At 41.2% G+C, this 25,117-nt stretch overlaps 1 protein-coding gene across 1 annotated transcript in view; it reads left to right on the top strand.

Annotated features, from left to right (window-relative positions):
- The window catches only part of IPO11 (importin 11), a 202,837-nt gene extending 194,611 nt beyond the window's left edge, over positions 1–8,226 (top strand). The window contains exon 30 of the mRNA XM_061393442.1: positions 6,849–8,226. Coding sequence (XP_061249426.1) covers positions 6,849–7,013 — 165 coding nt within the window. The 3' untranslated portion in view covers positions 7,014–8,226. The remainder of the gene's footprint in view (positions 1–6,848) is intronic.
- The last annotated feature ends 16,891 nt before the right edge of the window (positions 8,227–25,117 follow it).

Genomic DNA, 25,117 nt, shown 5'->3' with positions numbered 1-25,117 from the left:
TTCTTTCTGGCTTGCTTCACTCTGTATAATAGACTCCAGTTTCATCCACCTCATTAGAACTGATTCAAATGTATTCTTTTTAATGGCTGAGTAATACTCCATTGTGTATATGTACCACAGCTTTCTTATCCATTCATCTGCTGATGGACATCTAGGTTGCTTCCATGTCCTGGCTATTATAAACAGTGCTGCGATGAACATTGGGGTACACGTGTCTCTTTAAATCTGTATTTTTAAATAACTTTTAATTGAAGTTTTGTTGGACATAGTTTCCCATGTGTTTGATTTTGTTGCCTGTGTTTCCTGCTGTCATATCTGTGAAATCATTGCCAACGCCAGGGGCATACAGATTTCCCCCTATATTATAAGCATTTTCCAGTTTGAGGTCTTATGTTTAAGTCTTTAATTTGAGTTGACTTTTGTGTGTGGTATAAGGTAAAGGTTTTAGATATGGATATACAGTTTCCCAACACACTTTGTTGAAGAGACTATCCTTTCCCCACTATGCATTCTTGGCACCCTTATTGAAGATGAGTAGGTAGGTATGTATGTGTGGATTTGTTTCTGATCTCTCTGTTCATTTCCATTGCTTTGTCTATTCATCATAGTACTGGAAATCCTAACTGGAGCAATTAAGCAAGAAAAAGAAATTAAAGACATACAAATTGAAATGATAGAAGTAAAACTGTTCATATTTACAGATGACATGATCTTATATAGAGAAACCCCTGAAGACACTGTTAAAAAAAATACTAGACCTAATTAATGAATTTAGTAAAGTTGTAGGATACAAAATCAATGTGCAGAAATTCAGTGTGTTTTCTATATGCTAATAATTATCTAAAAAGGAAATTAAGAAAACTAAGAAATTTAGAAAAAATTTAGAAATTAAGAAAAAAAATCAAGAAATTAAAAATTTACAGTAGCCTCAAAAAGTTTAGGCATAAACTTAACTAAAGAAACAAAAGACTTGTATGCCAAAAACTATAAAATATTCACAAAAGAATTTAAAAACACAAATAGATATCCATGTTTAGGGATTGGAAGGCTTAATATTGTTAAGAGATCTGTACTACCCAAAGCAATTTACAGATTCAGTGCAATTCCTATCAAAATGTCAATGGCAGTTTTTATAGAAATGAAAAACACCATTCTAAAATTCATATAGAACCGTAAAAGATCTTGACTGGCCAGCCAAGACAGTCTTGAAAAAGAACAAAGCTGGAAGCATCACATGCCCTGATTTCAAAATATATTACAAGGCCACAGTAATTAAAATGGTATGGTACTGGCATAAAGATAATCTTTTTAGTTTGGAATAGTTTTAGGTTTACAGAAAAGTAACAAAGATAGTACAGAGTATTCTCATGCACCCTTCACCTAGTTTTCCCAAAGTCAACATCTTATATTACCATTGTACATTTATCAAAGCTGAGAAACCCACTTTGGTACATTACTATTAACTAAACTCCAGACTTTATTTAAATTTCACTGGATTTCTGCTCACGCTCTTAGTTGTAGGATTCAATCCAGAAGACCGCATATTGCATCTTATCTGGTTCAGATTTTTAATAGTCTTCTGTTTCTTCTCATTGTTCCCAATATTTCCATGTTGTCAGTTGAACCTCAATGTTGATGCCTTTGTTTTCCTTGTAGCAGGTTTTTATCTCCTCACATTTGTGCATCTCAGCAAAGGTAATCACACCTGTTGGAATATGTTTGGGAAAGAAGAATAAATAATTTGATTTTGTAAGATTCTTCTATGAATGATTTGTTTAAATTTGGGCGTATAGGTGCCAAAGTATTCTGATCATTCATCTTTAGAAGTTAACTCCTTGCCTCCCAGTGTATTCTTGGTCATTGAGGTTGCCAGATTAATGATCTCTCTAGTTTATAAACTGTACTGTTCATATCCTCTAGTGATAACATCTTGTAAAACTACAACTTCACAGCCAGAATGTTGAAATTAATGAATCAAGATTTGGAACCCTTTTACAATTAGAGCCACTTCCCTCTTGGCCACGACCCCTCCTTTTGGTAGATGTTATGAGTGAGTTCTATTGAAAATTGGCCATTTTTAGTATTATGAGACTCTGAGTCTTATTTAAACCTTCTGTTTTAACTGGTTTTTTCTGATCCTGTTCTGGCAGGAGAAGTAGATGTGCCAGTTTGTTACTGCCAGGTAGGGGAAGAAGGTCATGTTCCCCACAGAGCCTCCACTGATGCCTCCTGAGGTGAGAAAGGAGAGAGTTCAAGGTCCCCAAGGGGGACATGGGAGAGGGTCGAGTCCTCGTAATAGCACAGTGTGAGTGGGCCACAGTTTACTCAGCAGTGCTTGTCTGAAGTAGAGCAGGTATTGTCTAAGTGTTTTTGTCTTGCTGTGTGGTCCCTTTCCTGGTCCTTTGGCTAGAGATCTTGTAGATATTTTGTTGGAGATTTCTACGCTCATTGGTGTTGGCAGGTGCTGGCTTCTTCAGCCCCAAATCTGGAATTTATTAGGCAAGAAGAAAGAGCACTCAGCACTGTGTTGTTCCTTGGGTGCTGGGCTCCCTGGTCTGCCTTCTCTCTACCCTTTGGAACCCCCTTTTGTTTGTTTATGTATGATGTCCAGAATCTTCCTAGTTCCAGTTTACTTACTACATTAGAAAACTATTTTCTAGAGAACATACCACTTGGTAAACATGGTAGGCATTCTGTGTATTTTCACATTAAATCAGATAATTAATTATGTTAAGTGGACATTATTTGTATAAAAGTAATAGTTTTAAAATTGTTGTTAGTGATTTCAGGGTCTCTTATTTTAGTAACTACAGGCATTTTGGGGCTTTCCAGGTGACTCTAATGATAAAGAATCTGCCTGGGATGCAGGAAAGGCAGGTTCAATCCTTAGGTCGGGAAGATCCCATGGAGAAGGACGTGGCAACCTTCTCCAGTATTCTTGCCTGGAGAATACCATGGACAGAGGAGCCTGGTGGGCTACAGTTCATAGGGTCACAAAGAGTGGGACACTACTGAAGTGACTTAGCACACACACACATAGGCATTATTACATTCAAAAAAATAATATCTGGATTTTTTTTGTGCATGTACAGTGATAATTCTTCTCTGTGGAATCATTTGGTCAATCTGTTTTATTTCTTCAAAATAAGGTATTAACAGCCATGATTAGTGAATGTCTACCACAAGCCAAAATAGACATTTATTTGCTAATGTGTATTTTTGTATAATGAAATATAGTGTTGTTGTTGTTTTTGTTAAAGATCCTTTGAGGTATACAGTTAGGGCTTCCCAGGTGGCTCAGTGGTAAAGAATCCGCCTGCAGTGCAGGAGACTCGGGTTCAATCCCTGGATCAGGAATATCCTCTAGAGGAGAAAATGGCAACCCACTCTGGTATTCTTGCCCGGAAAACCCCATGGACAGAAGAGCCTGGTGGGCTACAGTGCACGGGGCTGCAGAGTGGGACATGACTGCTGAGCCCACGTGGCGCGTGCAAGGTGTGCAATTAGTGATTCTGTGTGTGTTTTTAATTCCTTCTTCCCTCCACAACTGTCCTTACAAAGCAGATAAATGTTTTTAATCTTCTCATGACTGATCAATACACTTTTGAAAAATACACTGATGTAGTGTTCTGGTGGGGTTTTGTTACTGTTCAGGCATCAGTTGTGTCTGACTCTTTGCGACCCTGTGGACTGCAGCACGTCAGGCTTCCCTGTCCTTCACCATCTCCCAGAGCACACTCAGACTCATGTCTGTTGAATCGGTGATGCCATCCAACCATCTTATCCTCTGTCCCCTTCTCCTTCTGCGTTCAATCTTTCCCAGCATCAGTGTCTTTTCTAATGAGCTGGCTCTTCGCATCAGGTGGCCAAAGTATTGGAGCTTCAGGTTCAACATCAGTCCTTTCAGTGAATATTCAGGAGTGATTTCCTTTAGGATTGACTGGTTTGATCTTATATTTGAAGGGACTGTCAAGAGTCTTCTCCAACACCACAGTTCAAAACCATCAATCCGTTGATGCTCAGACTTCTTTAAGGTCCAAATCTCAGATCCATACATGACTACTGGGAAAAGCCATAGCTTTCACTATACAGACATTTGTTGGCAAAATAATGTTTCTGCTTTTTAATATGCTGTCCATGTTTGTCATAGCTTTTCCAAGGAACAAGCATCATTTAATTTCATGGCTGCAGTCACCATCTGCAGTGGTTTTGAAGCCCAAGAATATAAAGTTTGTCACTGTTTCTGTTGTTTCCCCATCTATTTGCCATGAAGTGATAGGACTGGTGATCCCATCATCAAACGAAGATGCCATTATCTTAGTTTTTTGAATGTTGAGTTTTAAGGCAGCTTTTTCACTCTCTTTTTTCACCTTCATCAAGAGGCTCTTTAGTTCCTCTTCACTTTCTGCTATAAGGGTGGTATCATCTGTGTATCTGAGGTTATTGATATTTCTCCCAGCAATATCAGCTTCTGCTTCATTTAGTCTGGCATTCCTCATGATGTACTCTGTATAGAAGTTAAATAAGCAGGGTGACAATATACAGCCTTGACATTCCCCTTCCCCAATTTTGAACCAGTCCATTGTTCCATGTCCGGTTCTAACTGTTGCTTCTTGACCTGTGTACAAGTTTCTCAGGAGGCAGGTAAGGTGGTCTGGTATTCCCATCTCTTTAAGAATTTTCCACAGTTTGTTGTCATCCACATGGTCAAAGGCTTTAGTGTAGCCAATGAAGCAGAAGTACATGTTTTTCTGGAATTCTCTTGCTTTTCCTATCATCCAACAGATGTTGGCAATTCAATCTCTGGTTCCTATGCCTTTTCTGAATCCAACTTGAACACCTGGAAGTTCTCGGTACACATACTGTTGAAGTCTAGCTTGAAGAATTTTGAACATTACTTTGTTAACATATGAAATAAGTGCAGTTGTGCAGTAGTTTGAACATTCTTTGGCATTGCATTCTTTGGTACTGGAATGAAAACTGACCTTTTCCAGTCCTGTGGCCACTGCTGAATTTTCGTTTCTTTCTTTATTAGTCTGTTGGAAATTAAAGTGGAGATGTGATAAGCTAACTGCTTTCAGTGTCATATAGCAAATTGAAACTGCTTTTAAACCAGACTGTTAAGCTTTGCTTCAGTAATTGGAGTGACTTGTTGAACATCAGCTTGAAGCCCAGTTTCTTTTCACTCATATTGTAGCAGATGGCTTTAGCTAGAGATAACTCATGTCATATTTCAACAAAGTTCACAGCCTCTTTAGTAAGAGGTCTATTTCCTAGTCATTAAGTAATATTGAACATCATTGCATGTTGCTTAGGAGAGCATGTATTTTTAAATGTTCAATTTCTGTACATTTTGTAGAATGATATCTTCAGGCTTGTCAGTTCTTGCTGTTCTTTCTCCTACCCATTTTCCTGAAGAATGAGTATTAAAATTACCCCTGCCATGAATTTACTCTGTAATTCTGGAATAGTCACATAAGGAATTCAGTTTCACATTTGTGGCTCCTATGTCTCTGCCTCTCAGTTACATTTTCTATGTGTGGTCATTATTTTAAAATCTACTTACTTACATTGCTCAGACAGAAGATCTGACTCAGCTACTTCATCTGCATAGAATTGAGCCCCAGTAAAGAAGGAGAATTTCTCACACAGAAACTTTACTTAAAGCCTTGTACATGTTCAGCATTATTGATAATGAGAGCAATATACAGCTTAAAGCAAAGATGTGTTATTTTCAGTTCTTGAATTTTAAGTAATGTAAATACTGACGATACCAGTGTTAACAGTGTCACAAGCTGAAAACTCATAGACCTTTTAAGTTGGTACAAACCATAGGAAAAACAACTTGATAGTATGTATCAAGAGTCATAAAATTATGTATGTACTTTAGTAATTCTTCTAAAATTGTGGTAGATATCCTCAAGAAATAATCTGAAATGTAGAGGAAAGGCTGTATACATAGTAACATGGAACATTATTCATGAAAGATCATTCAGCAAAATTATAGTTAAAATTGCAAAAAAAAAAAATTGCATTTAAATTAGACTGATTACTTCAACACGCCTATAACAAAAAAAAGACAAATATATTTAGAATCCTTAAATGTATTAGAGTACAGTTTTTTGTGTGATAATTTTAAGTGCAAACAGCAATATTAATTGTGTATTTATATGTACGTAGGTGCATGCCACAGGCCAGAGAGGCCAGAATGTTTTCTCTCGTGATTGTTATCTTCAGGAAGTGGATGGATGGGTTCTTTTTAATTTAATTGTATTTCTTTTGTTTTTCAAATACTTCAACAGGAGAGGAGGAACACATTTGGGTTGTTAAAATCTATTTTTACTAATTATTTTTCTTTCTCTTTTTAACCAGAAGAATATACACATATATAAGTAACATATCAATCCAAGACAAGGCAGTGTCTCCTTTGTCAGGCCTGAGGGCCTCACTAAGCTGCCACAGTAAAGTCCCTGCTCTTCCTATGAGGCAGCCTGGACAATCATGTTAAAACTGTTTAAATGCTCTTTGGCACATTCTGTTTCTTTTAGGGTACTTTCCACCAGGTTTTGATTCTTTACATGGGTGAGCTGTTGAGAAATTTGGGCTAATCAGACAACCGTGCTCAGAGGCCCAGGGGACTGAGGAATTACATTCACCGAGTCTAAACTCACTGAATGAAAGTTTCTTTGGCAGCCCTTTCCACGGGGAGGCTGTGTTCGAGTCCATTGGAAGAAGGGTGGCAGAGGCACTTCAGCTGCTGTGAAAGGAATTACAAAGAATTGAGTCACTCAGGGAAAAGGGCCTTGTTTTGCCTCTGTGACGCAGTGTGGCTCCTCTCTGTCCCACAGCTGGCCCTGAAGGACCCCGTGCACACCGTGTCCCTGCAGCAGTTCATCTACGAGAAGCTCAAGGCCCAGCAGGAGCTGCTGGGAGAGCAAGGCTTCCAGTCCCTCATGGAGACGGTGGACACCGAGATCGTCACCCAGCTGCAGGAGTTTCTGCAGGGCTTCTGAGGGCGTGAGCCGTGGCTGAGGAGGCCAGCGTGCCACCTTGTGTGCAAGCCTGCTGGGATGATGGAGAGATCCCTTGTGTAAGAAGCAAAGAGACGCAAAGACCACGCCTTTTTTTTACTACAAAAATTCAGTGAATAAATGTAATTCCTACATAACTAAAATCACAAACCTATTCCTCAAAAGAATTTAATTTTATATTTATAAGGGGCCCTGTGTTTACTAGAGATAGATTTGACAACAATAGCTGCTTAGTTTCCTGTTAAGAGAAGAAACTGTTTGTTACCTTTTAATCATGTGCTCTTAACACTTGAGAAGAAGGTTTAATGTCTGAGATGTTTTACAGCAAGCAAAATTAGTTAAATTTGGCTGCCTTATCCCTTTTTTAAGCTAATGAGACTACAAGTTTGAAAAGTAACAATGCTGTTCTGGTGATACAATTAAAGAAATGTGTGTACCAGGCAGAAATATACAAATAGTGACAGATATACATTACTGAGATGATCTTGCCAGGGAGTTGCTTTCAACTGACATAGAGATATGTTTTATCAGACAGATGCTTTTATTTTCATTCTAGTAATTTGATATGGGAATTAGTAAAGACTTTTTTTCCCTTGTGTTATTTTCACTAATTACATTTAGTCTTTAAATGCACGTTGTAAGGCCCACAGAAGTGAATCTGTGGCACTGCAGTGCCAGGTGGGAGACATCTGGTCGTGGTTTGGTCCTGGTTCCTTTGTTACTCCTGGAGGCCAGGAGCCCTGTGAACACCGAGAGGAACTAACAGCCCACAGACCCCCCTCTGCCGTGACGTGGCTGTGACAGGCTGTTCAGCACTTACGCATCTTGGGTTCCTCGGTGCAGGGGTGCCCGTGGGGGGCTAGCAGCAGTCCCCCAGGGTACCAAAACTGATGTGATGAGTCTTCCTTCCTTATTCCTCCTACATGTAGTACCAAAAACGGGGAAAAGGAGAAAAAAAAGCCTTACTTTGTTCTACTTGCCATTGACTATAAAGAACCTTTAAAGCATTTTAAAGAAAATATTCAAAAGCAAGGTTGGAAAATGTCTGATCTTTCTATAGAAAGTTGGGTACAGTATGTAACTGCAGGAAACCCACTGCCCCTTTGTAAGTCGTGGAGCCCAAAATGTATGGAAATATTTGATGTTTTCAGCTAAAGAAAGAAAAATATGGTCCAAATTAAATTTTCCAAAGATACCTCACCTTTGATTTGCCTGATTATTTTTCCTGCCTCACAAAAAATGAGTTGGTAAGAATGGCCCAGTGAATTTTGAAGATAGGTTTTCTTTCATAGTCTGGTGTTGACTCTGTCTTAGTAGGCGGCAGTCCTTCAGGTAGCAAATCCTAGTAACCCTTTCAGTTTTTCTTTTCATTTAAGAACCAGAACTTCTTTAATCTGATGTTTCTTTTCTTTTTTTAACTTTATTTTATATAGGCGTGAAGTTGAGTAACAGTGTTTTGTTAGTTTCCAGTGTACAGCAAAGTGATTCAGCTATACATGTGCAACCTTTTTCAAATTCTTTTCCCATTTAGGTTATTACAGAGTATTGAGGTCCTTTTTGGTTGTCTGTTTCCAATATATAACAGTGTGTATGTGTTAGTCCTAAACTCTGAGTCTGCCCTCCCTGCCAGCCCACCCTTCCTCCCTGGTAACCGTAAGTCTGAGTCTGTTTCTGTTTTGTAAGTAAGTTCATTTGTATCATTTTTTAAAGATTTGGCATGTAAGCAATATCATCATTTGTCTTTCTGTCTGACTTACTTCACTAGTATGATAGTCTCCAGGTTCATCCATATTGCTGCAGAAGGCATTATTTCACTCTTTGAATTTCCGAGTACATACACAACCCCAGTCCTGTGGATTTCCTGCGATTAAACCCTACTGGCCTTCAAAGTCAGACTCTCTGGGGTATCCTCCTCCCGTTTCCAGAATCCTAGGCTTGGAAGCCTCATGTGGAGCTCAGAACTTTCTTTTTTTCTTTTTTTTTTCAGAAAGAGCTTCCAAAAAATCTCAAGCCTGGTGTATTTTTAGAAGTTCACCTACAGCTTGATTTTATTTTATTTTTTTAAATATAAATTTATTTATTTTAATTGGAGGTTAATTACTTTACAACATTGTATTGGTTTTGCCATATATCAACATGAATCCGCCACAGGTATACATGTGTTCCCCATCCTGAAACCCTCTCCCTTCTCCCTCCCCGTACCATCCCTCTGGGTCGTCCCAGTGCACCAGCCCCAAGCATCCTGTATCCTGCATCAAACCTGGACTGGTAATTCGTTTCTTATATGATATTATACATGCTTCAATGCCATTCTCCCAAATCATCCCACCCTCTCCCTCTCCCACAGAGTCCAAAAGACTGTTCTATACATCTGTGTCTCTTTTGCTGTCTCACATACAGGGTTATTGTTACCATCTTTCTAAATTTCTTTGTCTTTGGATGTAGGGGTTTTTTTTTTGGTCGATTCCAACTTTTTTTTTTTTTTTTAATGTGGTTGTTCAGCAGTTGTACTTTTGGTGTTTCTGTAAGATAGGGTGAGCCCGTGTCCTTCTATTCTGCCATCTTGCCTCCTCCCTCCTATGACATTTCTTTATCATTACTACTCAGTCCCCAGAACTGGCCTAAGAATGATAATTTCTTTTGTTGATTTAATTATTTTCATTTGAGACACTGTTCCCATTAATGTTTTCAGAAATGCACATACATACTCCCATTTTTCACTTACAGTAAAATACTCATCTTTCCAGTTCCTGACAGATTTCATTACAGTGTTACGGCAAATGTTACTGAAATAGCCACCTTGCAAAAAAAGAAAAAAATATCTCTGGGAAAGAGTTTGTTTTGGTTCATTTTTTTAAACTCAATGTTTAAAATAGGCTCAGAAAAAAAGAAAAATTCTTGTATTTTTAACTGCTCAATTAAGAGATAAAATGTAATTATTGATTTACAGAATTCTCTCCATTAATGCAGCTTCATATCAAATGTATTAAGTTTTGGACAGACAACTCAGCCAGGCCTTGGGTTGAACTGCTCTTCCTCATATAAGGTAATGATCATTTCTATTTCATAAACATACTCCTTTTCTATTTATTTTTTACTACAGAGACTTCTCCTGGCCCTCTGACAAAGGTCCATGTGGCCAACAGTAAACATTTTAGAGTTTTTCTTATAACTGGTTCCTGCTGCTTCTTTCTCCTACCAGTCATGTTGGAGAAGCCATATCATTAGATGGTAAAATATTCGTGTTTCAGATTCCCTTGAAAGATCTTCACCTTAGATCTTTATTTTCCCTGTTCCTTTATTCAACTAATGTTTGTTGAGTTCCTGTTTTATACCATACTTCTTTGCTAAATTCTGGGTTTAGAATAGGCTACTTACCTCATGAAGTTTTACAATCCAGTGAGAACACACATGTGCCAATGTAATAGGTGGAAATCATGGTTCTAATGGAAATGTTTGTTCAGGAGCAGTGGGCGTGCAGGGGAAGGAGGTCTTTCACAAAAGAGGATGATGTTGGCACTTTATTATTTGATATCCCTTAAAAAATTGTTCTCAAATAGCATTGTGTCATAAGGTTATTTAAAAAGTAAATGGCTCTGTACTGGAATTGGGCTTCTCTCTGATTCCAGACTTAGAGCTATTTGACATATAAAATAAGTCATCAGTGAGATTTTGGAAATGTTAGAATTCTGTAGCCTCACAACTAATTCCTAATTCAGTGAATTAAAACATAAGGCTCACCTTGTTAGGGTAATAGTTTTCTGTTCTGTTTCTTCATATCTTATAAATCTCAAGTGAGTAGAAATTTAAAAGTTGTTAGAGAGCTGATGAAGGGAAGACCAGAGACGCTTGTCACAGAAAATAGTATTGTCTTCCTCCAACTTTAAGAAACAAAAAAAAGGTAACCTATAGAAGCTTGGAATGCATAGTACAGCAAACATCAGTATACCTTTCATCTGGATTCATCAGATTGTTCCATTTTGACACATTTACTCTCTCCCTACATATACACATACACAAATGGATATATGCTTTTGCTAAATCATTTGTAAGTTACAGATACTTCACCCTCAGTTACCTCTAAGACTGGTATTTCTCTACACATCCTCTAATACACCATTGTATACCTAAGGAAATTAATCCAGTAATATCAAATAGTTCGTATTTCAGTTTTCACAAATGCCCCAAAGGTATCTTTTATATCATGCTTGATTTATGATCTCAACATTTATACAGTGCATTCGGCGCTTTCGTTTTTAAGTCTACAATAGTCCTTTTTTTCATGTCATTGGCTCTTTTGAAGAATCTGAGGCAGCCGTTTTGTAGAACCTCCATCTGTCTGCAGTGTTCTAATCGTTTCCTGGTAATTGGATTCAGGGTAACATTTGTGGCAGCGAGACTCCCTCGCCGCGTCCTTGCCGTGGTGTCCATCAGGACTCGCGGTGTCCGACTGTGTCTGTTGCCGCTGCTGCAGTGGATAAGCTGGTGCTCATCAGGCCTGTCCATAGTGTTGCAAAGACCTTCCAGCACTAGAAATTTCCAGTGGTGCTTTTGGTTTTTGTGTTTTGTTTTTTTTTTAACCTTAAAATTCTTAACCTCTACTAGCCTATCTTTTCATTTACAGCAACTTCTGCGGTTTTATCTTAACTTGGATGAGTCACTGACTAAGCTATGGGGAAGGTATATTGAACCTGGAGTACGTTTCATCAACCTCCCCAAGTGTCGTAAGCTCCCTTTTTGTTACGGCACACATCAGCTAAGTGCCATCTCTTGCTCTTTCCTTCTCTTTTTCTCCCCTGCCCCCTTGTGTTTTTAAGAACTATGTAGATCTTTGTGAACACTTATGTAACCTTAATTCGTATGCCACCTAAAAATGAAGAAATAAAGGTAAGCACTGCCTTTTCTTTTTTGTTTTTGGATTTGCCAACTGTTTTGTAAACAGTTGGCAAATATGCAACACTATGCTTTTTTCAACACTTCACAAATACTTCATTATCGTATTTGGTCTGCACTTAAAAGGCAGATACATGCCACACTTTAGAGCATTTTCTTTTAGTGTGGCTTAGGATGAAAAGCAGTACTTTATCAGCTGATGAAATGGGGAGAGGAAAAATAATTATTGCTTTTATGTGAAGCTCTGATTTTGGTATCTCCATAGAACCGTGACACCTGAAACAGCAGTTCAAAGTTAACTTTTTCCTCTTAAGAAAAAGTGCATTGTGTCCCCAACACATCCAGGTTAGTATAAAGAATCTGATGTGCCATGACAGCCCTGTGCAGCTGTCTGAAGCTGAGCTTTCAAGCCACTGAGGCAAATACTCTGGAAAAGGGTTTTGCTGTTGGTCTGAATTTCCCTGATTTTGCTTCTGGGCAGTTGAACTGGCCTAGGGGACTTCTTTTGGTCTGAAGCACTTGGATAAAATTCAGAACTGAGAGTCATTGACTATATTTTCTCTAGAATCCTTTCTTACTAAAACAAGTAGAGAGTTTCCAATTAGCCAAAGATCTTTAACAAGCAAGATTTTCTCATTGTTCCAATTAATGCCTGCATCCAGCTCATCTGGGCCTGTTGGAATTTGTTTAGCCAAGTGTGCTTTGAAGAACTGTCTAATCCAGGAACGAATGGATCAATGTCGGTCATCCAGCCCTTTTTCCTTTCAAAGTGAAACATTGATTTTCATGCCACTTTAATTTCCCAGTAGGGCAAAAATAGAATGCAAGTAACTATTAGAACAGGTAGGAGTCTAGTGAGGCTTAAAGCACTGGTATCTGTCTGCCACTCGGCATATGGTTTTAAATCTGGAAATTAACCTTATGACTGGAAGTCTGCTGGTTGGGGGTTTTTATTGCAAGGAGTTAAAGCAGGCACACATTCTCCAGTGTTCTTGCCTGGAGAATCCCACGGACAAAGGAACCTGGCAGGCTGTAGTCCAAAGGGTGGCAAAGAGTCGGACTGAGCAGCTAAGCACACAAAGCAGGAAGGTCTGGAGATACACTGTGAGTAGACCTGCAAGTGAGCTTTTTCTTTTCTCCACAGCTCTGCCCTGAAGCAAGATCAGTATCTCATTTCCGAGGAGGCAGGTGTCTACACAGAGCTATTTGGGCTAGCCCCAAAGGTGCTCCCCACCCCACCCCCCCCCCCGCTTCCTTTTTTAATGAATGTTGCAGCTTAAGTGACTTCCCTAGTAGCTCAGCTGGTAATGAATCTACCTGCAATGCAGAAGATCCTGGTTCAATTCCTGGGTCGGGAAGATCCACTGGAGAAGGAAGAAGCTACCCACTTCAGTATTCGTCTTCTCTAGTGGCTCAGCTGGCAAAGAATCTGCCCACAATGCGGGAGACCTGGATTCAATCCCTGTGTTGGAAAGATCCCTTGGAGGAGGGAAAGGCTACCCACTCAAGTATTCTGGCCTGGAGAATTCCGTGGACTATATAGTCCATGGGCTTGCAAAGAGTCGAACACAACTTAAGCAGTAATCTAGAAGATCAAAACTTGTTGATTGTTAGGGAAGTTGTAGCTCATAAATATGTTAACTGAGCTTAGAAGTGTATCGACAGCCAACCAGCCGGCAAAGGAAAGTCTATTGACAGTTCTGGAGGTAATCACAAACTAATCATGAGTTCTGTTAGCCAAGGAAGGCAGCTCTGTTTTGTTTTTGGGTTGCAGTGCACATGTCTTGTGCTGTCTCTGGCAGTGAAATCAATACTGTGAAATGACCTTTCCTTCAGCCTGGTGCATTCTTTACTCACAGTGCGTTAGATGTGCTGAACCATGTGAGCAAATCCAGTATTTTATTAAACTTACTAGATAAGCCTGCTTTGGTAGCTAATAACATGGAAGTATGGAAATCCCAACTTGCTGCCGAAAATTCATTAGGGAATTGATTATTTTTATACCTTTCAAAGGGCTCCTTGTAGATATATGTAAAGGAAGAAGGGAGGTGTTTTATTTTTTTGTTTGATGTTTGTTTTATTTTAATGTTTTTAGTTAAAGAATTTCAGAGCAGGAAGGGAATCAGAGAGAGGAGATCTATTCTGGGCATCTATTCTAACCTTACCATTTCACAGTTGAGGAAATGCACCCGGAAGGGTGAGGCCTGCAGCCTTAGGTTCCTAGCACCTCTTCCAATTTCAATTATATTTCTTTTTAAACAATGTTAATCATGGAACGTCCTTGGTGGTCCAGTGGTTAAGACGCCACACTTCAGTGCAGGAGGCACAAGTTCCATCCCTTGGTGGGTAACTAAGATCCCTCATGCCTCATGGCAAAAATTTAAAAGAAAAAAAAATTTTTTTTTAATTTTTTAAATTAAAAGATAGTAGTAAAAATAAAATGTTAATGGCCTAGGTTTACAATTTGTGTTTTTACTGAGCTAAAGTGAAAGAAAGAAAGTAGTGAAGTCGTGCAGTCGTGTGTGACTCTTTGCGATCCCCTGGACTGTAGTCTACCAGGCTTCTCTGTCCATGGGATTTTTCAGGCAAGAGTACTGGAGTGGGTTGCCATTTCCTTCTCCAGGGGATCTTCCGGACCCAGGGATCAAACCCAGGTCTCCTGCATTGCAGGCAGATGCTTTACTGTCTGAGCCATCAGCGAAGCCCCTTACTGAGCCAAGTGCACCTTCAAGTAACACTGTTCCTGTGTAGTGTAGGTGCCTTGTGGCAACGTGCCCAGCTCTCCCATCCCACCTTAGGACGTTGCTGTCACTCTTCAGTCATCTCTGTGCTATAAAATCACTCGGTACATTGTTACTTTAAACAGTTACTTTTCAGATCAATTAAGAATTAAAAAAAAAACAAACACAGAAGTTTAACTTTACCTTCATTTATTTCTTCTTCAGTAATCATCCTTTATTTATGTGGATCTAAATTTCTGACATAAAATTTTCCTAACCATCGCAACTTAACTCTAACCCTCTTTAACATTTCTTTGCAGGGCAGGCCTATCGAGGATGAATTGTCTCAGTTTTTACTTGCTTAAGAAAGTCTTTATTCTTCACTTGTGGAGGATACTTTTGCCAAAAGTGGGATTCTAGGCTAGTATTTCTTCTTGCTTTCACAGTATTTGAAACACAATCCCCTGTTGTTGTTATCCATGATATTCTATAGGTAAAATGGTTTTCCCTCCTCCTCTGACTTTCGATTTTTCTCCTTGGCTTTGCTCTTCTGATGATTAAATATGATATGCATAGTTTTCAGTTTTCTGTTTACTTTTATTGGTATTTTTGACTTCTGGCATTCACTTTTGATTCTTTCTTAGAATTTCAATCTCTCTGCTTATTCATCTGTTCATGGCATGTTGTCTCTTTCATTAGAGCCCTTGACATACTAATGGTCAGATCAGATCAGATCAGTCGCTCAGTCGTGTCCAACTCTTTGCGACCCCATGAATCGCAGCACGCCAGGCCTCCCTGTCTATCACCAACTTCCGGAGTTCACTGAGACTCATGTCCATCGACTTAGTGATGCCATCCAGCCATCTCATCCTCTGTCGTCCTCTTCTCCTCCTGCCCCAATCCCTCCCAGCATCAGAGTCTTTTCCAATGAGTCAACTCTTTGCATGAGGTGGCCAAAGTACTGGAGTTTCAGCTTTAGCATCATTCCTTCCAAAGAAATCCCAGGGCTGATCCCCTTCAGAATGGACTGGTTGGATCTCCTTGCAGTCCAAGGGACTCTCAAGAGTCTTCTCCCAACACCACAGTTCAAAAGCATCAATTCTTTGGCGCTCAGCCTTCTTCACAGTCCAACTCTCATAATGGTAGCTGTTTTAAATCCCCTGAGAATTCTAACATCTATATTATATACAAGAGACTTCCCTGGCAGGCCAGTGGTTAAGACTACACTCTCAAGGCAGGGACCCAGCTTCCATCACAGGTCAGGGAACTAAGATCCTGTATCCTACATGGCACAGCCATGAATAAATAGGTAGGTAGGTAGATAAAAATACAATATATGTGAATCTCATTCTGATGCTTGCCTGAGAGCTCTGATTTCTTGCTTGATCATAGATCTTGATCTGTCTGTTTTGCTTGCCTTTAGCATGCCTTTTAATTTTTGGTTGAACGCTGGACGCACTGTGTTGAGTGATAGGAATTGAGATAAATGGTCTTCTAATGTGAGCATGTATGCTAATCTGGCCAGGAGTTAGGCTGCGTTTAATGTTGGCTCTTGGTGCCAGCGATTTCAGACTGTTCCAGGTAGGGGTCTTGTTTTTGTTTCCCCTCCTGACTTTGGGCTTCCCTGAGTACTTTGTCTCAGAGAGACCCTGTGTCTGGTAGCTCTTTCAGTGACTGTCCACGGTTTCACTGGAGCCCTGTTAGTGTGGTAGGTAGCAAAGTGTGTGGGAGAGGACTGTTTCTGGTCTTAGGATTAAATCTCAAGTCTCTTAGTGGGCTTGAGTCTCTGGCCTGTGACCATCACGTGTTTCCTCTTGGATGGCCCTCTCGTCCTTCTGAGGTCAGATGTGAAAGCTGGAAGGGGGTAGGTTGAGAGGGATGTCCTTCTCCCATGGTTGTAGGACAAGGGCCTAGTAAATTCTTTTCCCTGGGGAGTAGCCCTCTGTGATAGAGAAATCTCTGGTCATATTTCACAAGCATGACCCTTCCCCTCCACCTGCCAGAGCTGTAAGTAATACTCAACAAAGTAAGTTCAGTTCAGTTCAGTTCAGTCGCTCAGTCGTGTCCGAGTCTTTGCGACCCCATGAATCGCAGCACCCCAGGCCTCCCTGTCCATCACCAACTCCTGGAGTTCACCCAGACTCATGTCCATCGAGTCAGTGATGCCATCCAGCCATCTCATCCTCTGTCGTCCCCTTCTCCTCCTGCCCCCAATCCTTCCCAGCATCAGAGTCTTTTCCAATGAGTCAACTCTTCGCATGAGGTGGCCAAAGTACTGGAGTTTCAGCTTTAGCATCATTCCTTCCAAAGAAATCTCAGGGCTGATCTGGGGAACTAAGGTCTTCCCCTAAGACTGTGGTCCCCAGATGCGATCCTTCCAGTTTATGGCTCTGGCAATTATGATCTAAGAAAGCATATCTTGGCTGTGAGTCTAAATTTACCTTTTCTCTACATTTTGGGGAGACAGCCTTGCAAACTCAGTTCTCCGAGTCCAAGAAAAGCCATTGTTTTTCAGTTTGTCCAGTTTTTTCCCATAAGAACAATAGTAACAACTTCCAAACCCTTCGTATGTGGAGCTGAAACCATCCAATGTCCTCTTCATATGGCCTTCCATTGTGTAACCTATAGGATGAACATTAGGAGAAGGAAAACGCAAAGGACTGACAATTTTATTTCTGAGATGATTTAGAGATAGCAATTTGAAGCTGTGATAAGTGCAAAAATCTTTCAAGGAAATTACATGGTCAGTTGCTTTTTAAAAATATTTTTTTCCTTATTATAAAAGTGACATGTATTTGTAGTAAACAGCGGTGTGTGACTCTGTGGCAGCACTGTGCTGTTCAGCTGTAGCTGCAGAGCTGGGTTTCAGCGGATGATGCTGCCAGAAGAGGATTCAGAAATTAGGGCCAGCTGATGGACAGTGAATCCTAAGATGACTGAAAAGGAAATAAAGGTAGGGACAGGCAAAGGATAGGGTCAGTGGAAGGTTTGGTGGACTGTAGGTCCTAATGGTCTTAGAACAGTGGTTGCAGGAGAGGTTGATAAGCAACTTGGAAGGCCTGACAGGCAGAGGTGATGAGAGATGGAGATACTGAGGGAGGAGCAGTTTCAGTGATGACGAGGGTCAGTGTGGGACCATGGCCGAGAGTTCCAATTATATTAGTCCTGCTTCTGCCCTCTGTAGAAGGTTATAGCCCTAAGGAAAAGGTTTGTTTGTTTTACGAAAGGGACAAGTAAGAGTCTGGACAAATAAGTCTGAAAAGCACCCAGCACAGTGCCTGGTGCCTAGTAGGCGCTTTACAAGTGAGTGGGTTCTCACTGGGCCGTTCCTGTCACGGCTGAGCTGTGCCCACGCTCTGTAACGTCGTTTTAAACTCCTCGTGTGGGCTGTTGGTGGGGGTGGGCACCAGGTCTTCGTTGTGGCGTGCAGGCTTCTCATTGTGGATCGCGGCTCTAGAGCACGCAGGTTAGTTGTGGCGTGTAGTCTCGAGTTGCACCCCAGCTTACTTGCCCGGTGGCATGGGGGATCTTGAGTTTCCCAGCCAGGGATTGAAGCCGTGTCCCCTGCAATGGGAGGTGGAGTGTTAACCACTGGGTCACCAGGGAAGTTCCTATTACATCATTTTAGGATTTTCTGAAACTGGACTAGGAAATGCCCATTGTGCTAAAATTCAGCATTGTAGTGAAGAGTGTTTTGGCAAGATTTCTGAGGTGTGGTTTAAGTAACCTCTTGTAGTCAAATCATTCTCTGGGACTACATCTCCAGTGCTTAAGTCATATTTTAATTTGATCTATTTTCATTTACCTTTTCAGAAATGTGTCCATTCTATAGAGTGAGAAATATAATTTGTCCCAACACCCTAAAAGATGGTGTATCAGGTTTCCTAGGGCTGCTGTAACAAACTGCCACAAACGGGGCAACTGAAAATAACACAGCTGTATTCGTGCATAATTCTGGGGGCCAGAAGCCCAAAGCTGAGGTGTCAGGAGGGCTGCTCCCTTCTGCAGCCTGTAAGGGAGGATGCCTCCTGCCTCCCGCACCTTCTGGCATCCGCTGGCTCTTCCACCTTCCTTGGCTTATAGATGCAGCACTCCAGTCTCCGCCTCTTGTCACATGGGCACCTTCTCCACCTGCCTCTTCCCTCTTCTGAGGACACCAGTTATCTCAACTAACTCCATCTGCAGTGACCCCATTTCCAGATAAGGCCATATTCTGAGGTGCTGGGAATTATTAGCCCTCAACAATTCTTTTTGGGGAGACACAATTCAACCCCTAATAGATGGATTTAGGAGAACCTGTACTAACTGTTTCTCTGTTCACCTTGTCCCAGTGATAATATGTCTTATGCCTAAAACCCCAGTTCTGCGGATGTACCTACTACTCTAAAAAGAAGAGTGGGTGGAGGTTTGCCTCGGGTTAAGGGCTGAGTCTCTGCAGAAGCACCTTGCTACTGTAGTGACGGGAAGCCTGAGTGAGGTGCTGGACAACCCCCCTCAGTAGTCATGGGCTCCCTGCAAGGCCATTGAACAATCCAGGCTCATTTACTAATCCTGCTTCTAAATCGTTGCTTAAAGTATAGATAATTTATTGTCAAATCTTAAATATGTTCCTTGGTTTCCATTTTATGTTTTAGTTAGATTAAATAGCAACCAGGAACCACACTTAGATGGCCATGCAAATTCCAAGGCGCTGCTCTTGCACAGCAGGACTGTGTTTTGCTGAGTCTAAGGAGAATGCAGAATGAATTGCAATAAACAAAGTCCACTCCGGCACCATTTAGATCAATTTAAAATGATAATGGAATTCAGGGTGCCTATAGCTGCACTAAACTTATGCTCCATTCTTGATTTGGCCTCTGGAAAATACAACCACGAGGACATTCAATTTAGCTGCTGTTTTAAGTTGTGTGCGGGAAGAAGCGTGGACCTTGGAATCAGATCTGAATTTGACTCTGGGCTCCTGCTTTACTGAACCGGCCCTGCCCCCAACCCCATGGTAGGCAAAATAAATGGGCCCCAAAGAGACCTGTACTCTAATCCCTGGAGACTGGGATAGTGAAAAGGACTATGCAGGTTTGGGGTGGGAGAGTGTCCTGTATCATTCAGAGGAGCTCAATCTAATTACATAAGTCCTTAAAAGCAGAGAAGATTTCCCAGCACTTCTTGAGAGGAAGGGAAAAGGTCAGAGAGTTGTTGGATTTGAGGATGGAGGAAGGGACCAAGAACCAAGGAATGCAGGTGGCCTCCGGAGGCTGCAAAGGAAAGAAAATAGATTCTGTCCTCACACCCCTGGAAGGACTACAGCCCTGCCAATGCTTTGATTTGGGGGCTCCCGACCTCTAGAGCCAAAAGATAATAAACTTGTGTTGTAAGCCTCTAAGTTTGTGGTAATTTAAAATAGTAGTAGAGAAACAATACATGCACCACTGACCAGCTGTATGACTTTCTGAGTCTTGGGTTTCTCATCCCTCCCCCTCCCAAAAAAAAAAGAAAAAAAAAATATATATCATAATATTGATCTTGTGTAGTATATGCGCAGACTTACTGGGATGATGTATGGAAAATCCATCATTAATCATTTCGTAACTTAGTGTCAGGAGTCCTTCCTGAGGAGTCAAACTATTTTCTCTCAGGTACTTAGCCTCCGTTTTTGGCCTAGCTGCCATCAGGTGGGGCTTTCTTGGTTGGCTCAGTGGTAAAGAATCTGCCTGCAACGCAGGAAACTTGCAAGAGATACGGGTTTGATCCATGGGTTGGGAAGATCCCCTGCGGGAGGAAATAGCAACCCACTCCAGTATTCTTGCCTGGGAAATCTCATGGACAGAGGATCCTGCTGGGCCACAGTCCATGAGGTCACAGAGAGTTGGACACGACTTAGCAAGTAAACAGCAACAGCGAGCCCTCGGGTGAATGGCTGCACGTGGCTCCGTGGTCCACGCCTTCTCGTCAGAGCGTGACGTGTGGACCAGCAGCATCAGCCTCAGCCTGGGACCTTGTTAGGATCACTGAATCTTAGACCGCGCCCCAGGCCGACTGAGTCAGAATCTGTGTTTTTTAACAACATCACCAGATGATTCATATGCACTTTAAAATTGAAGAGGCACTACTAGACTGGTGGTTCTCAAACATCATATATGCTGACAGAACAAGTCCCTTGGTCTAGCGTTTAGGAGCATGGTGTTTCAATATTTGTGTTTTTAGTATATTTTCTAAGTATTTCTAATGCAGAGAGCTATAATCACTGGAATAAATCCTTAGAGATACACTTAAATATATGAGATTCACAACAGAATTGTAAACTTTTCAATTAATGTCTTTTTCTCTAAGGAAAGCAGCTATTCTAGGTAAGTGTTACTAAGTGCTGCAGTCTTAAAAGATCCATAAAGGAATAAGCATCAAAGAATAGCAGAGATACTTTCTCACTAGTTCTTAACTGTTCTGATTCCTATTCAGGCTTTATCATATGCACTTGATTAGACTTCATGAGATTCATCCAGCTTCATTTCACTTAGAAGCAGTATTTCTTAGACAGCTCCTCAAGCGTGGAACCTTGGCATTAAAAACCCTTGGCTGTTTTCTCTTTAGCAAGAAAGACTTACCACTTAGTAAATTATCAGAAGACAGACAACAGTTTTTGGAACGTTTTCTCCTCTGCACCCCTTCCTCCATAGACAGAAGCATAAAGAGAAGTTTTGGCAGTTGTACTTAGGGCAGCCTGGCCATGTTCCCATGACCTGGAGCACAGAGTTGCATTCCAAGAAACAAAACTAGCCTGGCTTCCCAGCATACCCAGCGCAGAATGTCTGGAGAGAGACTCAGAGTCAGGAGCTCCAAGTGGATGAGGGCTCTAGATAGGAGCCAAAATCGAGAATGGGGAGCTGAGCAAACCTGGGCAGAAGGGCAGCCATTTAGGAGGCAGTGGTGAAGCTGCTGGACAGCCACAAATGGCTTCAAGGAACCTCACGAGGACATGAGGGCAGATGCTCTGGGCTGCCTTTTAGGACAGGGCTAAGACCAGCACTGTACCCTCAGCTTCCACCATGAAGAGCAGAATTAACTGGGAGATGGGCCCAACCAAGGCGGTGTCTGGAGAAAACTCACCATTGTAGCCCTTGAGGGCTCAGCTGCCTATACGTTCCCTGCAAGGGAACCATGCTCTCTCCACGCTTTTCCTGCTCTAGAAATAGTCTCCTGAGGTCCCACTAGACCCAGCTCACTGGCCCAGAGCCTATGTTGTGGCTCTGGTAATGCAGGCCTGGGCAGGCCATCCTGGGATCTCCACCTCACTGAACAGAAAACACAATGGCAGCCTTTTTAAAAAAATTTTATTGAAGTATAGTTGACTGACAATGTTGTATTGGGTGCATAGCAAAGTGAATCAGTTATACATACCACATATGCACTCTTTTTCGGATTCTTTTGCCATATAGGCCGTAACAGAGTGTTGAGTCGTGTTCCCCGTGCTAGTAGGTCCTCACTGTCTTTTTATGTGTAGTAATGTGTTATATAGTAACAGGCAGATTTGGCCTTGGAATACGGAATGAAGCAGGGCAAAGACTAATAGAGTTTTGCCAAGAAAATGCACTGGTCATAGCAAACACCCTCTTCCAACAACACAAGAGAAGACTCTACACATGGACATCACCAGATGGTCAACACCGAAATGAGATTGATTATGTTCTTTGCAGCCAAAGATGGAGAAGCTCTATATAGTCAACAAAAACAAGATCGGGAGCTGACTGTGGCTCAGATCATGAACTCCTTATTACCAAATTCAGACTTAAATAGAAGAAAGTAGGGAAAACCACTAGACCATTCAGGTATGACCTAAATCAAATCCCTTATGATTATACAGTGGAAGTGAGAAATAGATTTAAGGGCCTAGATCTGATAGAGTGCCTGATGAACTATGGACTGAGGTTCGTGACATTGTATAGGAGACAGGGATCAAGACCATCCCCATGGAAAAGAAATGCAAAAAAGCAAAATGGTTGTCTGGGGGGGCCTTAAAAATAGCTGTGAAAAGAAAAGAAGCGAAAAGCAAAGGAGAAAAGGAAAGATATAAGCATCTGGATGCAGAGTTCTAAAGAATAGCAAGAAGAAATAAGAAAGCCTTCCTCAGCAATCAGTGCAAAGAAATAGAGGAAAACAACAGAATGGCAAAGACTAGAGATCTCTTCAAGAAAATTAGAGATACCAAGGGAACATTTCTGTAAAGATGGGCTCGATAAAGGACAGAAATGGTATGGACCTAACAGAAGTAGAAGATACAAAGAAGAGGTGGCAAGAATACACAGAAGAACTGTAAAAAAAGATCTTCATAAAAAAAAAAAAAAAGATCTTCATGACCCAGATAATCACTATGATGTGATCACTGACCTCGAGCCAGACATCCTGGAATGTGAAGTCAAGTGGGCCTTAGAAAGCATCACTACGAACAAAGCTAGTGGAAGTGATGGAATTCCAGTTGAGCTATTTCAAATCCTGAAAGATGATGCCATCAAAGTGCTGCACTCGATCTGCCAGTAAATTTGGAAAACTCAGCAGTGGCCACAGGACTGGAAAAGGTCAGTTTTCATTCCAATCCTAAAGAAAGGCAATACCAAAGAATGCTCAAACTACCACACAATTGCACTCATCTCACAGGCTAGTAAAATAATGCTCAAAATTCTCCAAGCCAGGCTTCAGCAATACGTGAACCGTGAACTTCCTGATGTTCAAGCTGGTTTTAGAAAAGGCAGAGGAACCAGAGATCAAATTGCCAACGTCTGCTGGATCATGGAAAAAGCAAGAGAGTTCCAGAAAAACATCTATTTCTGCTTTATTGACTATGCCAAAGCCTTTGACTGTGTGGATCACAATCAACTGTGGAAAATTCTGAGAGAGATGGGAATACCAGACCACCTGACCTGCCTCTTGAGAAATTTGTATGCAGGTCAGGAAGCAACAGTTAGAACTGGACATGGAACAACAGATGGGTTCTAAATAGGAAAAGGTGTACGTCAAGGCTGTATATTGTCACCCTACTTGTTTAACTTCTATGCGGAGTACATAGTGAGAAACGCTGGACTGGAAGAAGCACAAGCTGGAATCAAGATTGCCAGGAGAAATATTAATAACCTCAGATATGCCGATAACACCACCCTTATGGCAGAAAGTGAAGAAGAACTAAAAAGCCTCTTGATGAGAGTGAAAGTAGAGAGTGAAAAAGTTGGCTTAAAGCTCAACATTCAGAAAACGAAGATCATGGCATCTGGTCCCATCACTTCATGGGAAATAGATGGGGAAACAGTGGAATCAGTGTCAGACTTTATTTTTGGGGGCTCCAAAATCAGTGCAGATGGTGACTGCAGCCATGAAATTCAAAGACGCTTACTCCTTGGAAGGAAAGTTATGACCAACTTAGATAGGATATTCAAAAGCAGAGATATTACTTTGCCAACAAAGGTCCGTCTAGTCAAGGCTATGGTTTTTCCTGTGGTCATGTATGGATGTGAGAGCTGGACTGTGAAGAAGGCTGAGCACCGAAGAATTGATGCTTTTGAACTGTGGTGTTGGAGAAGACTCTTGAGAGTCCCTTGGACTGCAAGGAGATCCAACCAGTCCATTCTGAAGGAGATCAGCCCTGGGATTTCTTTGGAAGGAATGATGCTAAAGCTGAAACTCCAGTACTTTGGCCACCTCATGTGAAGAGTTGACTCATTGGAAAAGACCCTGATGCTGGGAGGGATTGGGGGCAGGAGGAGAAGAGGACGACAGAGGATGAGATGGCTGGATGGCATCACTGACTTGATGGACGTGAGTCTGAGTGAGGGAGTTGGTGATGGACAGGGAGGCCTGGCATTCTGCGATTCATGGGGTCACAAAGAGTTGGACATGACTGAGCGACTGAACTGAACTGAACTGAATGTGTTATATGTTAATACCAATCTCCTATTGTTCTCCCCATGTTTCTCCTTTGGTAGCCATAAGTTTGATTTCGACATCTATGAGTCAGTTTCTATTTTGTAAACAAGTTCTGTTTTGTAAACTGGCATCATTTTAAAAATTCTACATAGAAGTGGTAATATATGATATTTGTCTCTGACTTACTTAGTTCAGTTCAGTTCAGTTGCTCAGTCATGTCCGACTCTTTGCGACCCCATGAACCACAGCACGCCAGGCCTCTCTGTCCATCACCAATTCCCAGAGTTCACCCAAACCCATGTGCATTGAGTTGATGATGCCATCCAACCACCTCATCCTCTGACGTCCCCTTCTCCTCCTGCCCTCAATCTTTCCCAGCATCAGAGTCTTTTCTTAACTTAGTATGATAACCTGTAGATCCATCCATATTGCTGCAAATGACCTTATTTTGTTCTCTTTTGTGGCTAATATTCCATTGTGTATATGTACCACATTGTCTTTATCCATTTCTTTATCGTAAATAGTCCTGCAGTGAACAGAGGGGTGCATGTGTCTTTTGAATTATGG

The sequence above is a fragment of the Bos javanicus genome, chromosome 20, assembly GCF_032452875.1.
Source record: "Bos javanicus breed banteng chromosome 20, ARS-OSU_banteng_1.0, whole genome shotgun sequence".
NCBI classification, from domain to species: Eukaryota; Metazoa; Chordata; class Mammalia; order Artiodactyla; family Bovidae; genus Bos; species Bos javanicus.
Note: the sequence above shows the minus strand (reverse complement) of the source record. Positions and strands in the feature narration are given on the sequence as shown.